General features: G+C 45.3%; 1 protein-coding gene across 1 annotated transcript in view; it reads right to left on the bottom strand.

The window, feature by feature from the left end:
- Positions 1 to 19,402, bottom strand: part of LOC142583147 (roundabout homolog 1-like) — a 79,788-nt gene that overhangs the window by 16,619 nt on the left and 43,767 nt on the right. Inside the window, exons 2-15 of the mRNA XM_075693493.1 lie at positions 17,073 to 17,354; positions 15,634 to 15,772; positions 12,911 to 13,038; positions 11,500 to 11,624; positions 10,503 to 10,863; positions 9,137 to 9,388; positions 8,105 to 8,284; positions 7,379 to 7,503; positions 4,787 to 5,012; positions 3,638 to 3,753; positions 2,335 to 2,506; positions 1,443 to 1,607; positions 1,173 to 1,200; positions 691 to 852 (exon numbers count right to left, since the gene is read on the bottom strand). Of these exons, the coding sequence (XP_075549608.1) occupies positions 691 to 852; positions 1,173 to 1,200; positions 1,443 to 1,607; positions 2,335 to 2,506; positions 3,638 to 3,753; positions 4,787 to 5,012; positions 7,379 to 7,503; positions 8,105 to 8,284; positions 9,137 to 9,388; positions 10,503 to 10,863; positions 11,500 to 11,624; positions 12,911 to 13,038; positions 15,634 to 15,772; positions 17,073 to 17,354 (2,461 nt within the window). The remainder of the gene's footprint in view (positions 1 to 690; positions 853 to 1,172; positions 1,201 to 1,442; positions 1,608 to 2,334; positions 2,507 to 3,637; positions 3,754 to 4,786; positions 5,013 to 7,378; positions 7,504 to 8,104; positions 8,285 to 9,136; positions 9,389 to 10,502; positions 10,864 to 11,499; positions 11,625 to 12,910; positions 13,039 to 15,633; positions 15,773 to 17,072; positions 17,355 to 19,402) is intronic.

A 19,402-nucleotide genomic window follows, 5' to 3' on the forward strand; every position in this document is an offset into this window, starting at 1 on the left:
TTTGCTTATAGTTTAAGCACAACCTTTGCGTTTTCTATGAAAACTAACGTAAATATATCATTTGCAGAATAAATCGCAATTTCTTCATTACCTTTCTTCAGTAACCATTCTGTTATCGCAACTGAAGCGACTTAAATTGAACTCTCATGGCTTAGCTGTCAAAATCTGTCAAATCTATAGCGTTCGCTTTCTTCCTCTCTTCAGACCTTTGCACGAGGAAATTTGAATGGCTTGCTGTTTATATCCAGATTTACATTCAGAGAGTACACAATGCATTAGGTATAAGGGTTGTAATAGTGTAGTATTTCAAGTTAATTTTCACCACATTGAGCCTTACTCACTTGCACTAAAATTTAACGCAATAGTGTTTGACGCAATTAATAGAAAATTTCTTCCCACAACCTGCCTCCAAAAATTTTCGAAATAAAGTCGTTGGGCTTGAGTACAAAATAAAATTTGAAATAGTCCCCACAAATAGGTGCCACCCAGCTTACCTGAAAATTCTGATAAAAACCAGTTTAATTGATTCAGTTTTTTTTTCTTTTTTATCAGGCGTGCGCTTAGCAGCAGGGTTTTCTTCACGCACTCTTGCACTTCGAGGTGAGGGCAACCTGCTGCGCTGGCAGCTAGGTAATACGTAATTGTTAATGAGTAACCTTAGAACTTATGTAAGGGCCAGAGGAAGCTCACCTAGAATAGTTAAGATCATTCGAAGCACAGCTCATGTTAACAGACTTTGTTTCACAGAAGGGCTCCTTAGATGAGTCAGAAGCTCTCCAGGCACTATGATCAATCCACAAGGCATCGTGAGGGCTCAGGCTGCCAGGATTAGAGAAGGAATTGAAGCAATTTCTGGCATTGGAGGAGAGGAATTAGAAATGAATTATTTTCAGGCCAGGCAGAGTGATTTGTTTTGCTTCGGAATGTGCAAATATATATTGAGTTAAGTCGAAGCTGTAGAGATTAGTTTGGTCATGCAGAAACAATAGCTTAACCAAAGGAGAAAAGCACATGAGACATCACACACAGCTACCGTGATGTCCTTATCGTATTAGATAGTATGCAGCAATGAGCAATTCGCCATATAGGCAAGAAAGATCCCTTGTTCCTTGTAAATGTTACTTAAGAAATGTGGAAAACAGCCGAAATAAAAAGTCAGAAATACTACTCACCTGATGTCTTCTTGCTTATGCACTCGAGCTAGAAAAGAAAAGGAGGCTAGAAATGTGCTTGCTTATAGAAGCAAGATGGTTGAATATATTAAGCCAAGCATGACTACAAATTTGTAATAAAAGCTACAGGCCACTAACATTTTGTGATGAGATAACATATGTCGTTTTATGGTGATACATTCTGCATATTTTAGTGTAATTAATGGCAAGAATTTGTACATATATATATTTACACACACACACAAGGTTGCGAGCCTCTCAAATACGTACCTGTTGTAATTGTCTTTGCGTGTTCTAGCCGTCTTTTTCGTATTAGAATTATCACAAAGATTGTGACTGCTGCCAGCAGCAAGAATCCAAAAAGTGCAATGAACCATGATTGGGTCAAAATGTTTTTAAGGGGAGTAGAAAGTGACGTTGACGACGTGGGGCTTTCTGAAACGTAGAACAAATAATATGATAGCGAACCACGGACATGTTACATAAACTGTAACTTAGAATAGCACTATCAATGCTTGCATAAATACATGTAAAATAAGCTGAAATACCAAAAGCTGCGTTTGTTCACCTTTACTACAGCCCTACAGATCGAATAGTGATAGCAATGCTGCTGCAATGTTACTGTGTTTTAGCAAGTTCAAGAAAGCCTCACTTGAGAGCTTGATTAGTTCCGAAATATTTTCTTCATCAGTAACTTTGTGTTGAAAAGCATTTAAGACACTGAACATTGTTTGCATTATTGTAACAAACAAATACTTCGACAGTACTGAAACTGCAAGGTGTCACATACAAAAAACAATCAAATTATAATTTGAGCAAGTTAATTATAAAAAAAAAGATCTAAAATGCTTCTCACTGATAAAAATATTTAGAAAATACAAAAGTTAGGTATGAATGACTAGTTGTTTTCTAGCATAGAGGCACTTTATGCAGCTTTCCAGGAACATCTGCACGTACCCGTAAGAGCAGTGCTCCTTTTCTTTTTATTATGGTAAGCTACAGTGCCATAAAAGTGCGTATTCTACGACCCCCAACTTTAATGCTTCCTCTCGACATCAATTTGCTTTCTTGGTATTTATAACGGAAGCAGCGCCTCCCCCCTTGTAAAATAAGAATACTAAAATACACAAAGAAAAATTGTCGCTTCAAAGCTTGAACTAACCCATCTTGAAGTGGAAAGGCCTGCTGGCTGGACCTCCACCAACAGCAGTGACGGCAACCACGCGTGCTTCGTATGTGGCTCCTGTCTTTAGGTTGCTTACTGTTAGGCTGTTGGTTGTGGAGTTTGTGCTTTGATTGAAATGACGGTCGGAGCCATTGCCATTTACGTACACCTGCAAAAAAAAGTTCATGTCTTCGTGCCTGCAAAGTCCTCTTGCTACGCTTTGTCAAGCGTGTGTATACTTTGCACTGCATAAAACGGTTCTAGACTAACCTACCAGCTTTTTACAAAGATAGCTTTACTACTGAGAAGTAAAGATGCTAGCTCCGTCTGAGCTTCGACCTTTCTCACTAGATAGGTTCTTGTGGCAGGACAATGAAAAAACACAGCCATGATTATATTGTTACATAAGACGCTTTACTTGTGACATCAACATTTTAGTTGCAATAAACAGCAAGCAGTACTAAGGTTACCGTACCTCCTCCTAGCATCAAGGCAAACATTTTAGGAGAATCAGCGCTTATCAACGGTCTTCTTTCATAACATCTACATAACCTACACTTCTTTGGGATACGATAAAACACTGTCGGTCAATCTTCAGGTAACGTGAGTTCATACTGCTCACCTGCAGTACATATGAATGTTCTGGAGCGTTGCAGTTCATAATGTTCTTTCTGTGGGTCTTGCTAGTGTTATCATCATTCTATAGTCAAAATATTTCAATGGAATTGCCTGCTGGAATAAACTGGTTATTAGCTTGGTTACATTATCTCGGCTGGTATAAACCAGTGACTGCTGGTGGGCAATTGCTAGAAATCGCTCCAGTAAGAGATATTCATTGACATTTTCTTTCCCTTTTTCTTTTGATTACTGTTATTATCATTACTTAAAAAGTAGATGAATATAGGGAAAACACTCGAAAGGCGGGAGGTGGACATTCAAGACGATGAGCAAGACGACAACAAGGTGAAAGCAGGAGCCAAACTTCCGACAAGTGAACTTTTCTTCAAAGCGACATATGCTTTCGTTGCCACAGTATACATAAGTGGGTTTCTTCTAAAGCATATGTCGCCTTGAAGAAGGCAAGTCGACTTGTGGAAACGTTGGCTCCTGCTTTAACCTTGTTCTAGTTTTGCTCATCATAGCTGAATATAGTAACTACGATTTTTTACAAGCTGTGGGTTATATTATACCCCATCATAACATCTTTTTAATTAAAGTAGTGCAAGATCTTGCTGGCCTAGATGAAAGTGTGCAAATGAACATGATTGTGTAACGCGAAACAGCTGACCTTTTAACTTACATTGTATCCTCTAAGTTTTCCATTGCGATGCTGAGGAGGTGGGGGAGACCAGAATATGGTGGCAGTTGTGCTGTTGAGAATATGGGCTTCCACACTGTCTGGTGGGGCAGTTGGCACTGCAGGGAACGTTTTCCTGACATTAGCACATGTATTCTTGTGTTAGTTAGGTTTTACAAACATCAGTGAGTGGATTACTTCATTTTTTGTTATTTCTCATATATATGCATCTAAAGAAGTCATACTTCATTTTGCTCTTTACTCTTAATTCCAAGTGTCTCAGCGCCGCCTTACACGCACTTTTTATTACAGACCAAGAATATTCAATGGAAATGCACAGCAGCTTCTTCATATTAGCCGACATAATGCAGTGATGCTAAGTTACTTCAAAAATGGAAGGGGGGAAGGGCTGGATGCACAAAATGTAGTAGTATATTTTGTACAAAACAAGAACATATGTTTCAGATCTGCTTCAGAGAGACTTCTGTTGTGTATGATCTCGTTGACGCAAAAATAATACAGTGAGTACGGTGACAGCAACTGTAGCTTACAGAAAGTGTGATAGAGACAAAAGTCCTGTTGTTAAAACTGAACTTGCCGGAACCCTGTATGTGCAATAACCGAGAATGTACCTTGGGCAATTTATTGCAGCAATCACTGCCTTAAATTCTTCCGGCTTTCTGCGGCTGCACCTGTTTGTTTCAATATTGTGCCTGGGCATCTGACGGTTGCAGCGCTCCGCCAGCACGCTCACGAAACTCTGAAAGACCTGTGACGTCACTGTTAGAGCGCGCACGATGACGGAGGAAATAGATTAGCGCTGACAACTGCAATAGAGAAAGCTGTCATATCGCTGGCAAAGGCGTATGATAAAATAATTTTTCGGAGTCATTCGGCAATGCACTGCAGATTTATGCATCGACTTACCCAGCGATTACTGACGGCATATCCACTCCTTCCCAGGCTGGCAAGGTTGAACAGTTGCCAATGGCGGCTAGTTTTTGAAATTATGTGTTGCATATAACGAAGTAAGAGCGGCCCTCCCTCTAACTTCGTTATAACGAGGTTTTATTTGCTGACATTTCCACATGTTTTAGTTCAGCCAAAACGTGTGCTTATTGGAACAAGGCATTTCAATAGAAGTTGTCTTACCATCTTCAAGCGTTTGAACACTTTTCGAGTTGCTAGGCGGGCCTTCAACGCTTCTGTAGAAGGGCACAAGAAAGAATTCGTACTTCGTGAACTTCCTAAGGTCGTTCAGTACATAGGACAGGGCTCCATCGTTCAGCACGGTCACCATGTTGTACTTCTGCGAAACGCCCCTCATGTCCTGAAACCACACGTAAAAGCCCTCCACATAGTCCTTGCTGCCTTGAACCTGCGTGACGTAACAGAGTAGTGGAGTTAGCGAAGTTAATAAAGAAATAGATGTCGAGAAGGCAGCACTATAAGTTGCATAGGTTGATTGAATGATAGGCTATTACGAAATTGGAAATGTTTGTGCTAATATGGTGCTATCGGCTTCTTGGCCGACTAGATATTGATTGTTGCGATAAGAAATTGTAAAGCACACGTAGGCATACACAGGGAGAGTGCAAATGACATTGATCAGCAGAATACAACAAAGAAACAGGACGCTTCACAGTTTCTACGATTTGACACAGGAAAACGAAAACTTGTTTACTGTGGCGAATTCGGCGTGTTCGTATTTGAGAAGTCGGCATTACAAAAAAAATACATAAAAAAACATACGGAGACGAGACGACAAGGACGAGCGCTGAACTTCCAGCAGCAAGATTCGGAGTGGTTCACGAATGCATACGTGGTCTCCGAGACAGGGGTTATCATCTGCGCATGCGTCCGAAAGCACGATGGAGGCTCCGCTGACACATTCCTCCCAAGTCTAGAAATCAGTTCAGATTATGCGATTTCCGCATGTGACACGCGTTTTACTCTTCTTGATAACCAAATTGTTTTCAAGGTCGGGCGAACAGTCGTTGCAAATCAGACAATGGCCGGCCAGAAATTCTTGAAAATCCTTTCTTTTACGCGCACTTTTTCACGTTCTTTTTGTTCTCCCTTAACCCATCGTTAACACATCTCCACGTTTGGCCAACGTACAATTTTCCGCACCTTAAAGGAATTTGATAGACTACGTCGTCAGCGCATTCAACAAAAGACCATCTTTGCTTTGTGCCGCAGTCACGCTGCTGGGTTGTCACCGGGTCGGTCAACCTGCAAAGCTCTCACAGCTTGGGGGGGGGGGGGGTGAGCGTGGGCAGAGAACACGACATGCACGTCGTAACGCTCGGCAAACATTTTTTCAGATTGTGTGATAACATATGAATGTAAGGTATCGCAGCTACCTTGTGCCTACGCTGTGCGCAGCCTTCACACGTTTGCGGCTTTTTGCACATCTTTTTGAGAAGGCCCTCTACGAACGGCGGAACGTGTCTAAAGAGAATCAGCTGGCATAGCTGTATTATAAGCCTATTTTATATACCTTGTGCTCGTATAGCTTGCATTTTACCTAACAGGAACTCATGGCTGACAATTCGGAGTGGAGTGATCAGCCGAATTCACCTGGAATTTCGCAATAGCAATGTTGAAACGTTAATGAGTTCCAAAAGAGTTCCCCGAAATTGCACTTCTGGAAAACTGTGTAATGTCCACATATACGCCGTACTATAAATAAATCACCTAGGCACTGTTCGGCATTCAGGCCAAGGTTGTCGCAAAGCATTGTTTTATGCACGCAAAGTCCACAGTAGTTGCTTTCTTAGTTGTATTTTTTAAAGAATCAACCCTTTTAATTGAGAAAGAGTAGCCTCTACAAAGCACGTGGTCCACTGCGCCATCTACAATTGAAAATCAATGGCATGCGCGGAAACACGGCGAAAAAATACATAATTCACCTTTATGAGACAGATGGGTTACAATACATCCGAGGGCGCTTAAGCATTTGTGAGTTGTGTATGCGAAAACACTAATGTCCAATTGAACGCTGCTGAGCGTTCCTTGGAGTTACGAACTCCTTGCGCGAAAGTGAGCGCATTGAGACACTTGGCCAACGCCTTCTAGATACCACAATGCCGGTGCACTTTCATCGCAGACGTCATGGCACCTTCCCCGACTGCCAGGGAATTTAACAAGGAAGTTCCCGACAAAGCCGCGATAATTTTGACGTCACCCGTTTTGTCACGCAGGGCTTGGCAACGGAAATTTAGCGGTAGAAAGTGGCATAACGTCGTAAAGCAGAATGCGCATATCTGTCATCTAGGAGGCGCTGCTTTAGCCCACTGGGTAAGACACACGGCTTCTAGCATCGGGTCGTAGGTTCACAACTTACTAGCGCCAAAGTTTTTGCTTTCGAACTTATTCTATTTTTTATACATTATATTCTTTAGAGCGATTAGCGCGGCGAAGTTAGAAAGCAGACGAGAGCTTGCACCGACAAGGAACGCGCGGAGGCGTCCGAAAGCTAGGGTGACGTGGCGTCGCGGCGACGCCTTCTCCACTCACGCGACACCTGGTGCACCAGCGCCTCAACTGTTCTCTTTCGCCTGCTCTGCTCCGTGGAGGCGCGCACGCGATGTGGCGCCGCAGCCAATGGGAATTGAGCTGCCATTTCGCTGCTACAGACGCCGACTTTTCCGCTCAATGGGCCATGTGACGCTTTCGTATAAAAAATACTGTAAAACATGTCCTGTCAAATGAATCGCATCATGGAATCAGTGAGGATACCTTCCAGTTCAACTTCACAGCGGTTGAACTCATGGCACGTATGTCTTGAAGGGTCACCACACTGGCACTAAGCTTCGCTCGTGCGTCATCAAGGTTGTACTCGGGAAGAAAGCGCGATGTCGGTCCTGTATAATAAGAATAAACAACAACAAAGCGTAATTAAATCTGGAACATTCAACTTTTAGAAACATTATAATGAAAGGAAATTAACAGGTCTGTCTAACACAAAGTGTGCGCTTCAACTGAGACGCCTGCAGCCCATGCTTAACATGTGTAGTGCTCTCCATTCTGAATTACCGATTTCATTTTGCTGCGCGCTACAGAGTAGACAATCTATATTTAAGTAATTTTAGCAAAGTCTTCAACTCCACGGCCACCCTTAGCATATAAGAAGTAATTTGCATGCTGTTCAGTCAGTGTAGCATAACATTAAAAGCTGCAGCCTTGGGAGCCCAACTGTTGTGGCACTATATCAGCATAATAGTGAGCATCCACACTGACGCGGTGCAGTTAGTTATTTTAGTTAGTTAGTGGTAGTTAGTATGTTAGTTAAATAGTTATACATAGTGCAGAAGGCCGTGGTGGGTACAGCAATTTCGAGAGGCATTTTTGCAGTGATTTGTGGTCATCTTTGCCATTCCGCAAAGCCAGGCTACTCATAGTCTGCTTTGAACAGCATAGGCACTTACATTTTCTTTTTTTTTTTCTTTGAACAAGGATACCTACCTAAGGTTCTTATAGTTTCGGAGGCAGGGCTGGGAACACCGAGACCATGAGCATTTTCAGCTCGTACGATGAAGATGTAGCGTGAGTCGGGGCGCAAGGCTTGGATGGCGTACGTTTCAGCAAAGATTCGATGGGCTGCCAGAACCCATCCACTTTGGAGGTCGCTGCTGTAGTACTCAACTGAAAATGTAAATGCGACACCAGTTAATGTGTCCCGAAATTTATTGGCTTTTATTCAGAAAACGTACTCGATCTACTTGGCCGATAGTTATATTATGAGTGACTCGCACCCAAACGCCGCCCAATGAGGAAACGCCGTTATATAAGACAATTTCGTCAAAACGAGGCCTTGTTCTTGTGATTACAATTTTTGTAGCTAATTTCTGAAAAGCTAAGGTATACACTAAGGTATACACTAAGCTAAGGTATACAAACATGGTTACTTTTATAACTATGCATATTTTAATATTTTGTCTAGGTAAGGCATAAGTATTGCTAATATGAGACTTGCAGTAATCTGTTGCTTAGTTTACCTCAATCGAAAGCGAATTAACATGAACCAAAGAACGTGCGATTGAGCTGCCAGGTATCATATCGCATTGCTCATAAAGGGATGTCTTACGCTGAACTAAAGTGTATATTTCTCCTGCAAATTTTGACAACATCAATGTTACCTTCAGAGCTAAAGAACCACTATCGTAACATCAACGCCCATGCGATGCTTACCGTTTATGAGAAATAGCACCGCTTGTACCAATAAACAATTGAAAGCGCACACATTTTCAAAAGTTCTTATGTTTCAGCGTAAACGCGACCGATAGATTTTCTTGAAAATCTTTGATATCACAAGTTGGTCAGACTAGAAACTGAATGTATTAGGCTGTGTCATCGTTGATCTATGTTATCCTTGTCCTCGATGAATGTTGACCGTTTAGCTCGTTGTCGCATTTAAATTGCTTATTTTATTCGTGGCACTTCTATATGACACGGCTACACATGATGTATGAACAAAATATTGCAGCTCTGACTTACTTGTGTATCCCTTGAGGGACGATGCACCCACTTTTTCACTCCGTTTCCAAGCTAGGGTTATCGAAGTCTCCGTTGTATTTACGGCCACAGGCTGTGACGGAGGTCCGGGGAATGTGGAGGGGTCAGGAGAACGATGAAAATTCACGTTTGGATTGTGTGGCGAGTCAACAGTGAGAGACGCAGTCCAGGAAGTCTCGCCGCTTTCACTTGAAGTCTTGCAAGTATACGCACCGCTGTCCAATAACTGGAGGTCTGTGAAAGTGCAGCAGTAGATGGGATCTCTTGTCAACGAACGGCTGGTTATTGGTTGGCGGTGTCATTCCTTAAATATGTTGCAACAAATACAACATATAGCTGTCGCACTCGTAGCGCATGTATGCTTCCATCGGAAGCAGGTACTCTATTGACCTACACGAACAGATACACAAACATACCGCCTAATAAGGGTCGCAGCTTTTGTTTCTTTCTTTTTGCACATACCAGCGTGGAGGCATTTTTTTTTCTCCGTGAATGATCAGAGTGGTCAGAACTGCATGCTCGTAAAAGGACACTTCAGTGGGTGACGCTGTTGCACTGTTAGAAGTTCGCAGTTAGCTTATGCGTGAAATGGAATGAACTAGGAGGGGGAAGAGTCATTCACATAGGACGTACAGCAAATTTTTGGCGTTCTGAATAGCTAGGCGGGTCATTACTCTTAAAAAAAGTATCGAGGTCTATTATTTTTCAACATTTTCTTATAGGCACCACTTGACGGCGAAATTTCAGTTTACTTGTCGTGTTCGCATGTTGTCTCTGATTAGCGGAGTAGCTTATTTATCCATATACATTTATCGATATAAGCTATTTTGGGAGTTATTTCCGGTTAGGGCTCCTTGTTTAGAGAATAGGATCAAAGAAAAAAAAGGAAACATGTCAACAGACTCAGACAGGACAATTCTGTGAAAGCATTCATGGCTCGAGTTGACCGTAAGGTAAACCTGTTCACAGATGTGCGCAACAGACCTGCTCTTCGTTTTATTGAGGAAAGCGTGCTGATGGGCTATTGGGTGATAAAAAAATATAGAGAACGAAACAGACACAGGATGGCCGTCTAAAGCCGGCTGTGTACCTCTGGAATCGCACGTGTTGTACAAGTCTGTTCCATTACATTTTCAATGACATATGGAAGGACATGGCAAGCAAAAGCGAAGATGGCAAGGAAAAGCAAAGAAAACGCTGCGTCGAAAATAAATGCCTTACAGCTCCTTTCATTTAACAATAGGTCGAATTCACCGGGTTTTTTTTTCAGCGGTATACCCATATTTTGCGCTGTCTTTGTAATTTCAAGCATAATGTGGAGCTGTTCCCGAAGGCGCCACTTCCTGACCTTGTATCTGCAGCATGCCAGTCTCTAGCTGCGTGAATCGGGGCCGATCTTCGAAGCTCAGAGGTGAACCGTTGTACAGCCACTGCACGGAAGGCGTGGGCGTGCCAGCAGCCTCGCAGGGTAGCTGGGCTGTCGTGTGCAGCGGCAGCGTCTGGTTGGACGGACCCAGGCGTATGATCGGCGGCGGGAGGTCGGCGAGCGCCGTGACCTCCAGGTGACCTTTAGCCATGCTCGAGCCAACAACGGACAAGGCCGAACAGACGTAGTAGCCGCGGTCCTCCTTGCGCACCCCGGTGATGGTCAGCGTGCCCTCGTGACTGACCGAGAAGCGGCCGTGTGACTTGCCCGGAAACATCAGCACCTGTGTCGGCGAGACAGCGAGAGATAATCTCGGGAACAAGCCGGCGACAATGATGCAAACACGGAAAATCGATGGCCGTAGATGCACCAGGTACAAGTAATGGGCACTACTATATCTCCATGGGCACAACCTGATACCGAAGACCACCGAGGCAGGGAAGGAGCGACGTTGTGTATCCACCGAAACAAATAAATGCCGCAGGAAATTTTTGCGTATGACCCTATAAGTTCGCCCATTAGTTATTTCTGCGCGACCCGTCATGTGGAACGTTGCCCTGTCGACATGAGTGCCCTACGCTTAGGTGCCCTCCTCGTACGCATCACAGACAGGGCAAAATAAGAAATAGCACAAGGACAATAAGAACATACAGTTGTTATCGGACGCAATGTCTATGCGCTCCGTTCAATCCAGTCACGTGTCTTCAAACGCTTGTTTTCTGTGATCATGGACCAACCAGCCAGCTAGTCAATTCGCGCACATGTTTTAGCCGCGCTTTTTTAGTAGTCCACCAAGAAAGAATCCTCAGGATGCGAGCAGTTTGTGTTTATCAGGAGGTTGCGTATGGTATTAATATGCGTAGGTCACAGATTAAGATTTATCACATTCGCAAAAATGCTAACCAAATGTGTAAGTCACCTGGTTGCCTTCCCGGGTCCAGAACACCGAGGGTCTGGGGCTGCCTGTCGCAAGACAGTCAAATTTGGCGACACCGTTGAGGCCCACTTTCTGGTCCTGAGGAGTGAGGCGGAATGTCGGACGTGCTGGAACGAGCAAGAAAACAAAAGGGAGATGGGTGAAAATCACGCCCATATTCACATACCGGTACCAGTGTTTCAAGTGCTTTCAGCTAGCTTGCGCCTCCTATTTAGACGCAATTGGCGCGTCAGTTGAATTTACAACAATGAGGTTGTGTTTCTTTTGCAAACATTACATGGACATATAAAGACAACAATGAAATTTAATTTCAGAATACAGCATCTCGAATTTCGTTCAGTTACTAACGCAAGCTCTTCAACGCGAGCCAAATTTAGAGTCAAATTTTCTTCATAGCAGGGTGCGAAAGGAAACCGAGATCACATTAGTGATTTCCTCGTTTGGTGGTTATTACCAAATAAGATTTTGAGTTATCTACAGACAGTTGGCCATAAAAGACATCTAAAAGTCTGTAAGTGCAGAAACAGCTGAGCGGTGGGAATTATACCAGGCGATTCATGCTATATGCGCAAATTTCGTGCAGCACAGTTCTCTAGTTAAACATTGGCTGGTCATGCTTCGTTCAGAAAAATGATACGCCTCGGCGGCGAGGCCGTAAACATTCCGCGAATATTCGCTCACTTATCTGTAGTTTCGACATCCTAACGGTATATCCGTGACATCGTGTTGCCCTAACGTGCCGCACGGATGGGTGGACAGACGGACAGACGGATATGTTTTAATGAATAAACCAGAGGAGAACAGTTTCGCTTCGAAATCTGGCTCAAAATAAGTTATCGACCTATGTTCGTGACTAAACATCTCGATTGAAATACGGGAACAGAGCTAGCAAAGCACCGTGGTAACAGAGGTTCCTCCGTCGCACCTGTAGTAAAATCAGTTTGGAGATTATCCATGCTGGTGTGAAGAAATGCTGCATGACAAAAGCACTCGACGGCTCCGAGGACGACGTCGTTTAGGATGCCGAGAATGCGTGTGAAGCATTCGACGAGGGCGACTTAATCATCCAGCAGTTCCGACGAGGGTAACGTTTGTGGGATCGGCTAGAGAAGTTTAGTAGCCGAGCTTGCAGTAAATAAACGTGTGCAATGTGTACAGTTCGTAGTTTTTCTAAAGAAATGTGGGTTGATCTGTATTCGAACTACGTTTTTTTTATTTCTCCGAGAGTTCATTAATAGGACCGGCCTATATTCGGGGTCGACCTATGTTGGTTTAAATTCTACGCATGCCTAAACATACACAGTTGCAATGATCGCCAGAGTACTTGTGAAAATTTTTGTGGCTGGTTACCAAGGTATGCTGTGAAAAGTTTCATGAAGGTACGACTACTCACACTGCACAGTAAGTGTCGCAGAAGCAGACGCTGAGCCAACAATGTTTTCTGATTCACAAATGTATGTTCCCTCATCTGCAGGAACGACATTCCTGATGTGCAGACTCTTGTCCTCTTGAACGTATGCCCTGAAAAAAAAGGAAGGGTGGTGTTAAACATGATGCAGTTAAGCGTGTGTTGCGAGATGTTGGCGAATCGACAGAAAAAAAAAATGACCTCGTAATATTGGCACACACGTTAAAAGCATACTGATCGCATAGCCAGACTAAACGCATACGGTAATATGCACATCAAAAGGGACAATAGCAAAACAATAGCGAAAAATTATTGTGTCAGGCAAACGTTGTTATTAAAGGATAAGAAAACGCACGTTCCATAGGTTGCCACAACGACATAATTAAGCAAATGCAAACAGATTGAGCCCCACAAAACGCGTCCGGTAGTTTAACACAGAAAAAAACGCCGGGAATGAAGATAATTGCTGGTCGAGATAGTATGCCCAACTGCTTGTATATATATATATATATTTTTTTTTGTCTGCCAACTCCTCGAGCACCAACCCAACGGGTGTGTTTCTCCACACTAACGGTCGTGTTACAGTGAAATACACCCACATCTTTGAATGGGCGCTATTTCAGGGAAGTGCTCTCAAAATTTTTAAACCCACATTGAGATCTCTTTCTTTTTATAGCTGCATTAGTTTTGGATAAACATGTTGCCTGCGTTGCATTCATTTATTATTTTTACACAATAATGAGGACATTAGTGAGCCCTCCGCACAGCTGCAAAGTTTGTAGTGCATGATGTAAGCTGTCGCAGACAGTGGTGGCTGTCGGTAGCACCTGTTACTTACGAACGTGGTGCGCGAGCTCCTTTAGAGAAAGGGAGTCGGACAGTTCATTACACACGTAGCGTGCGATGGACACGGGGCTTGCTTTGTTACGTAGCGATAGTCGAACCTGTTTTATAGGAGCCCTGCGAGATTTTTATCGACGTCGCGTGTGTAATTCACAGATGAAATGTGTCAGTTAGCTACTCATTTGTTGTTCGTTTTCATTCCTGTCAGGAAAAAGTAAGCTGTGTATTGCTGGTAAAGTAGACTACTGGAATATTTGGTAATGTACTGTAGAGCGGGTAGCGCCACTTAATGCGGCATAAAATTATCTAGGCAAATAGGACAAGCGGTCTCTAACAACATTATCAACACGTGGTTACAAAGGCCCATATGCAGCTCAATCTACCTACATGGAACGGATGCAAGTGAAGTAAGCCTAATGTTTTATAATGCTTAAAGGGGCGCTGAACCACCCATCGGGTTTGGCGAAAGACATAGTACGCGTGTAGCATACGCTCACTAGGGTTGAGGATTGGGCGAGTTGGTATTGCATTCTAGAACTGGTACAGCGCAACATACAAAGGAAGAAACAAGCCGAACCGGCCAGATAAAGGAACAGAGCGCTGACTTCCAGGATGTTCCAGCAGCATACGCTGCTGTGAACATCCCAGCAAATATTTGCAGTCGGGCGCGACGCGTGGAGCTCGCAAGCGGAGCGCGAAGTCTCCTTTCTCTCATACGCTCTCTTTTCAATGGAAGCCTGCTCCTCACTCTATTCTTCACGCTTTATTTCGTAATATAGCGAATTCTCATAAGCGGTTGCTATTGGCCAACAGCTGACGTCAGTCAAGAAATGTGTTTGGATCAGCGCGCTTCCAATTACTGTTACTGCGTACGTCTTTCTTTTTTGGCGAAGTTTAGTGAACAGGACGGAGTAAGCGAAAATCTGCTTCGAACTTCGATAATGATTACGTACTTCCAGAAGAAACCGACCGTCCTTTGCTCACGCTCCCCCACGGCCGCCCGCGTAGCAATTAAACTTTAGTCACCCTGCTTATCGGTGTCCTAGCCGTCAGGTCTCGCTAATATTGACTAGTTTTGAACGGTCAACTGGGCTCGAACCCCGGGAAACTTAAGGCCAGACCACACGCATGCTTGCCAGCGCGCGCTCACCCCTGACCGCTCGTGGTTAGACGCCTCGGCAGACTTATTAATAGCGCTTCAAAATGCATAAGTTGGATGCGGCCACTATACGTCGGTCAAGATTGTGAAGGACAAAGCCAGTCCGGACTACGCAGCATGGTCAGACGAGCATATGAGCGCGAGCATACGCTCGAGCTCTGTTGTGCGCGAAGCAAACTCTGGGCTTACGTACTACAGTTGCGTGTAGCTGCTGACTGCTGCTACGTAGCGCAGATACCGCGGCCGCCACGGGGTGTCGCGACGAATTCACTGACTAAACGCACTGCAGCCCGAAGAGGAAAACCGCGTTTGGCTGACGTTTGGCAAGTTGAAGGCGCCAAAATCAGAAGCAGTGGCGTCTGCGTTAACATCCAAAATCAAATTTGAGCTGCGCGCTATGTCGGCTTTCAGTAGGCGGAGCGTTGTGGGTACGCCCCACTCCGCCGTAGCCTTCGCAGCGCAAGGAATTGAAGAAGGAGCGGAAGCACCGCGAATGGCGCGTTTGACTGCCAATAACTAAGTTTCTGCAGAACGCATTATGTACTTCTTGCGGCAAAGTATTTCTGAAGTAGCCAATCTTACCTTCAAAAGCATTTCTTCATTTCTCTAAAAGGTGGTTAAGGACCTCTTTAATGTTCCAATATTGCGATAAGAACTCACGAAAACATCAAACCACTGCTTTATATTTGTCGGCCACGTGACCCACCTTCCAATGGGCATCTTTCCATCCTGCCTCCTCCAGGTGACCGTTGGGTTGGGGTCGCCGTTGACTATGCACTCGAATTTAACAGATTCTTCTGCGAGTGTTGTCACGTCTTCCGGGACTCGGACAAAGTAGGGCTTCACTGCAGAGAAAGAGCGGTGGGCGCCGGTGAAGTGCTGCGTGAGCAGGCCCAGTTCTGGTTGTCTTTCATGACGCAAAAGTTTTCTTTTTACATTTGAATCAAGGCGTTTGAATATCTGTCGGAAGAGATTAACGCTGGAAGCTTTGCCGTGCAACATCCTGTGTTATAAAAGTCAATTAAAGGAGGAATCAGGTCTCCGAAACAGTGCAGGCCGCATTGTAAGACATTTGAATGATGGAGAAATGGGTTTGCTCAAGCCTGAATTTTTACAGCAGACAGCATTGCCATCATACATATATTTGATATGAATGCCGGCGTCATATCTGCAGTTTAAGGGGTGGCTGAACATCTTCATAATTTAACATGCCGATGTGACATGTTCGATGCGCTGGTAATGTAATTTAGCTACCAGCGCGCAGATTTTTATGTCTGCTAACACTACCCACTTTAGTGTGGCATACCAGGTACAATCTGGTAATCACCTCAAGTGTAGGGTAGCCAATTGGGCAAGTGTTTGGCTAACCTGCCTACATTTCCCTCTTCGTTTCTCTCTCTCTCTCTCCCTGCCCTTGCTTTTCCTTCTCTCCTAACGGTGGTTGTAACGTCCATTACGGCTCTCCTGCTGTCGGTACTAGTCTGCGTGCTAGTCGATAACTATGCTTGCGCGTGTGATAGTGCTGTCGATTGTGCTTGTTGGTGTGTCACTTTCATCGTATAATTAACGTTTTGGCATATTGTAAAGACTGCACCGTTACTGTTATTGCACCTATGAGGGAGACAAGCTCTTGCGTGAAGTGGATTCCACGCAAATTGTGGCCGGTAAGGCAGTAACAATGACAGAAAGGAGCTAAGCTAAGGCGTGTTAACGATTGAGATCGTGAGCAGCCTTCACAATATAATGAAACAAATTTTTTGCGAAATTATGACTGGCAAACTGAAATGCGTCAAACGAAGAACAGAAAAATGTCATTATAAAGAGGTACTACGAGCGGAACAAGCGGGGTTTTATTTATTGTGAGGTAGCTAATCATACAGCAAGTCGATTTATGGGGATTTTTGCTTATTGGCACTCGTTCCATGTGTTAGTAGTTTTTGTTCTTGTTTTATTATTTTCTTTTTTATTCAGACGAAGCCGATTGAGAATGTGCTTCTTGCAATGCTTAATAGCTTTAACGGTGCTGTAATCTTCAAGATGGCGTTTAAAAAAAAACGCGATACTTCGCTTAACATCGATTGCCTATTGTTTATAGGTATGTATGCCTGCAGCTGCACTCAGGTAGAAACAAATTCGTCACCCAACTGTGCACGGAGAGCAGCGCGGGTGGCGAGTCCCTGGTGCCGAGCATGTTGGCCGCCCGGCACACGTAGCGGCCCTGGTCGGAGGGCCGCACGTCGGCGACGAGCAGGGAGCCCTGGGCCAGGAGGCGGACGCGCCCCGTGCCCGGCTGCACCTGGGCGCCGTCCTTGAACCAGGTGACCGTGGGCTCGGGGTGGCCCCTGGGAGGCAGGCACTCCAGCGTCGCCGACTCGCCCGCCGCCACGCGGACGCTCTTGGGCAGCTGGCGGAACTCGTCGCGAAGCACTACGCGGATAGGAGCGGAGTGGAAAGGGAAAGCGCATTAGGAGACAAGGAAGGGATACTGGGTGCCCGTGGTTTCTGCCGTTGCGTACACCAGCGCACAAAAAAATTTCTTCTCAGTGAGATTAGTTGAAAAGCTACAAGCTAAATTTGCTGGGGTCATGCGCATACTTTCCCTTGAGATACGTCGACGGCTCTCACCATCATGTCATCGCTGTCAGGCCATTTCTCATGCTCAGCTTACCCTTCGCCGTAAAGCAAAAACAAAAAGTGGGGTAGTTTCGTCGGAAGGTAGTCCCATCGGAAGCGATAGCAAGGTTTAGAGTTGCGCAGGAGCTCCTCAAAATCTCTTCCAAGAATACGTGGGGGCGATACCTTGTCGTGACACAGCACGCAAGGCAACTGTTGTTGCATAGCAAAAACAGCGCCCTAGCATTCGCTATAGGCGTCTCACGATGCTCGTGTGCTGGAGGCGTCACACTCTAGTGGTGCACGAGCTGAGACAGAGTAAAAGCCGTCAGTGTTTGTAGCTTGAAGTTCTTAATCCGTATCTCTCAGACCACTGTATGTTCTATGGTCTAGCATGCTACAGTGTTCGCGTTCCAAGCACGTCAGTGGGTATGCACCGAAACCTCCTTGGTATGCACACAGCTGCACAGAAGCAATGTCTGTGTTAGTGCGCACAAGGCGCATGCCAGAAGCGGGAGACAAAGCGCTGCCCTGGTGCCCTACAGTGTCCGTTGAGCTAGAGTTACTGTACACGGGTCCGCTCCCTAGAGGGAGCCATATACAACTATACATTGAGCACAACATAAGGTGCACCTACTCACTTCGTCGTTTCTTGAGCCAAAGACAGTGCGCGCCTCTGCCGTTTCCGGAAGCTTTCCAACCTTCCACGCGCGGGCCACACATCTGCCGTCGGTACCGAGACAGCACGACAACGGCGGTGGCTGTTGTGAATACGCCAGCGCACCGCGAGTGTCCGTATGAATGTTATCCTAATAAAACAAAACTTTGCGACCACCGCCACTCGGCTTCGAACCCTTGTACTTGGCGCTCGTGCAACTGATATAGGCAAACGAACCAGCCACAACGCTGTTGTGCAGCTTGGGCGCGTGCTAATTTGTCGGCAATCTTGGTCCCCACACAGACTGTTAGCGTGATATCGACCGTGCATGTATTTCGGAGGCGACCGGAGGCAGGAATGCGGACGCGGACACCATTGCGGGCATCGTCGCGAACAGCCTGTTCTTAAGAAGATGGCGGTGTCCGCTTTGAGAGGTAGATGCTGTCACAGTAAATGCGTTTAGATCGGGACGAATCGCGGATACCTGCGCCGTTCTTTCTTTCATTCTTGTTAAGAACAAGAAGGTGAGCGCAAATACCATGGATGAAAAACGTACTGAAGTAAACAAGCGATAATTCGGGCGTACTGCATGCTTGCCTCATGATTGAGAAGGCGTAGTCGTATTCTCTGCACGACACTATACCTCAACTAACCAGGCGCATTATGCGGCATGCCACCCCACATACCACGCTGTGTCTCATCTGCCGCGCGGTTGAAGGAGCGCGTAAAGACACCAGAGAGGTTGGACGAAGAGGAAAGAGGTGACGTGAGTGGCGGTGGGACTGAAGGAAGTGTCGGAGGGCCAGCAGGAGATGCCCGGGAGGGTGTCGCGGTGGGAAAGCAGGCAGCCAAAAAAAGACATCGTTCAGGACCTTGTAAACAGCGCCCGACAGGTCGTCTGTCTCTCCGCGGCGATTTACTATTCCCGGCCCTGCACCCCGACAGGGGATCATGCAAATGGTGCAGGGTATGCACCGACGGCGACCCCGCCGCCAGCGTTGACGTGACCCGGCACGTGTCGGTTGGCGAAGGTCAGTTGGAAGGACGTAGGCGTGGACTGTGCTCTTTCTCGCCAAAAAAAAAAGGAATGCAGCATTGTCGAGACCATAGCGGTCATGTCGGTCAAACTGGAATTCACGTAGGTGAAGCATACCGTGTTCCTTGAAATGGTCAAAAGTGGTTCAGCAAGCGATGTGTTAGGGAT

The sequence above is a fragment of the Dermacentor variabilis genome, chromosome 5, assembly GCF_050947875.1.
Source record: "Dermacentor variabilis isolate Ectoservices chromosome 5, ASM5094787v1, whole genome shotgun sequence".
NCBI lineage: Eukaryota > Metazoa > Arthropoda > Arachnida > Ixodida > Ixodidae > Dermacentor > Dermacentor variabilis.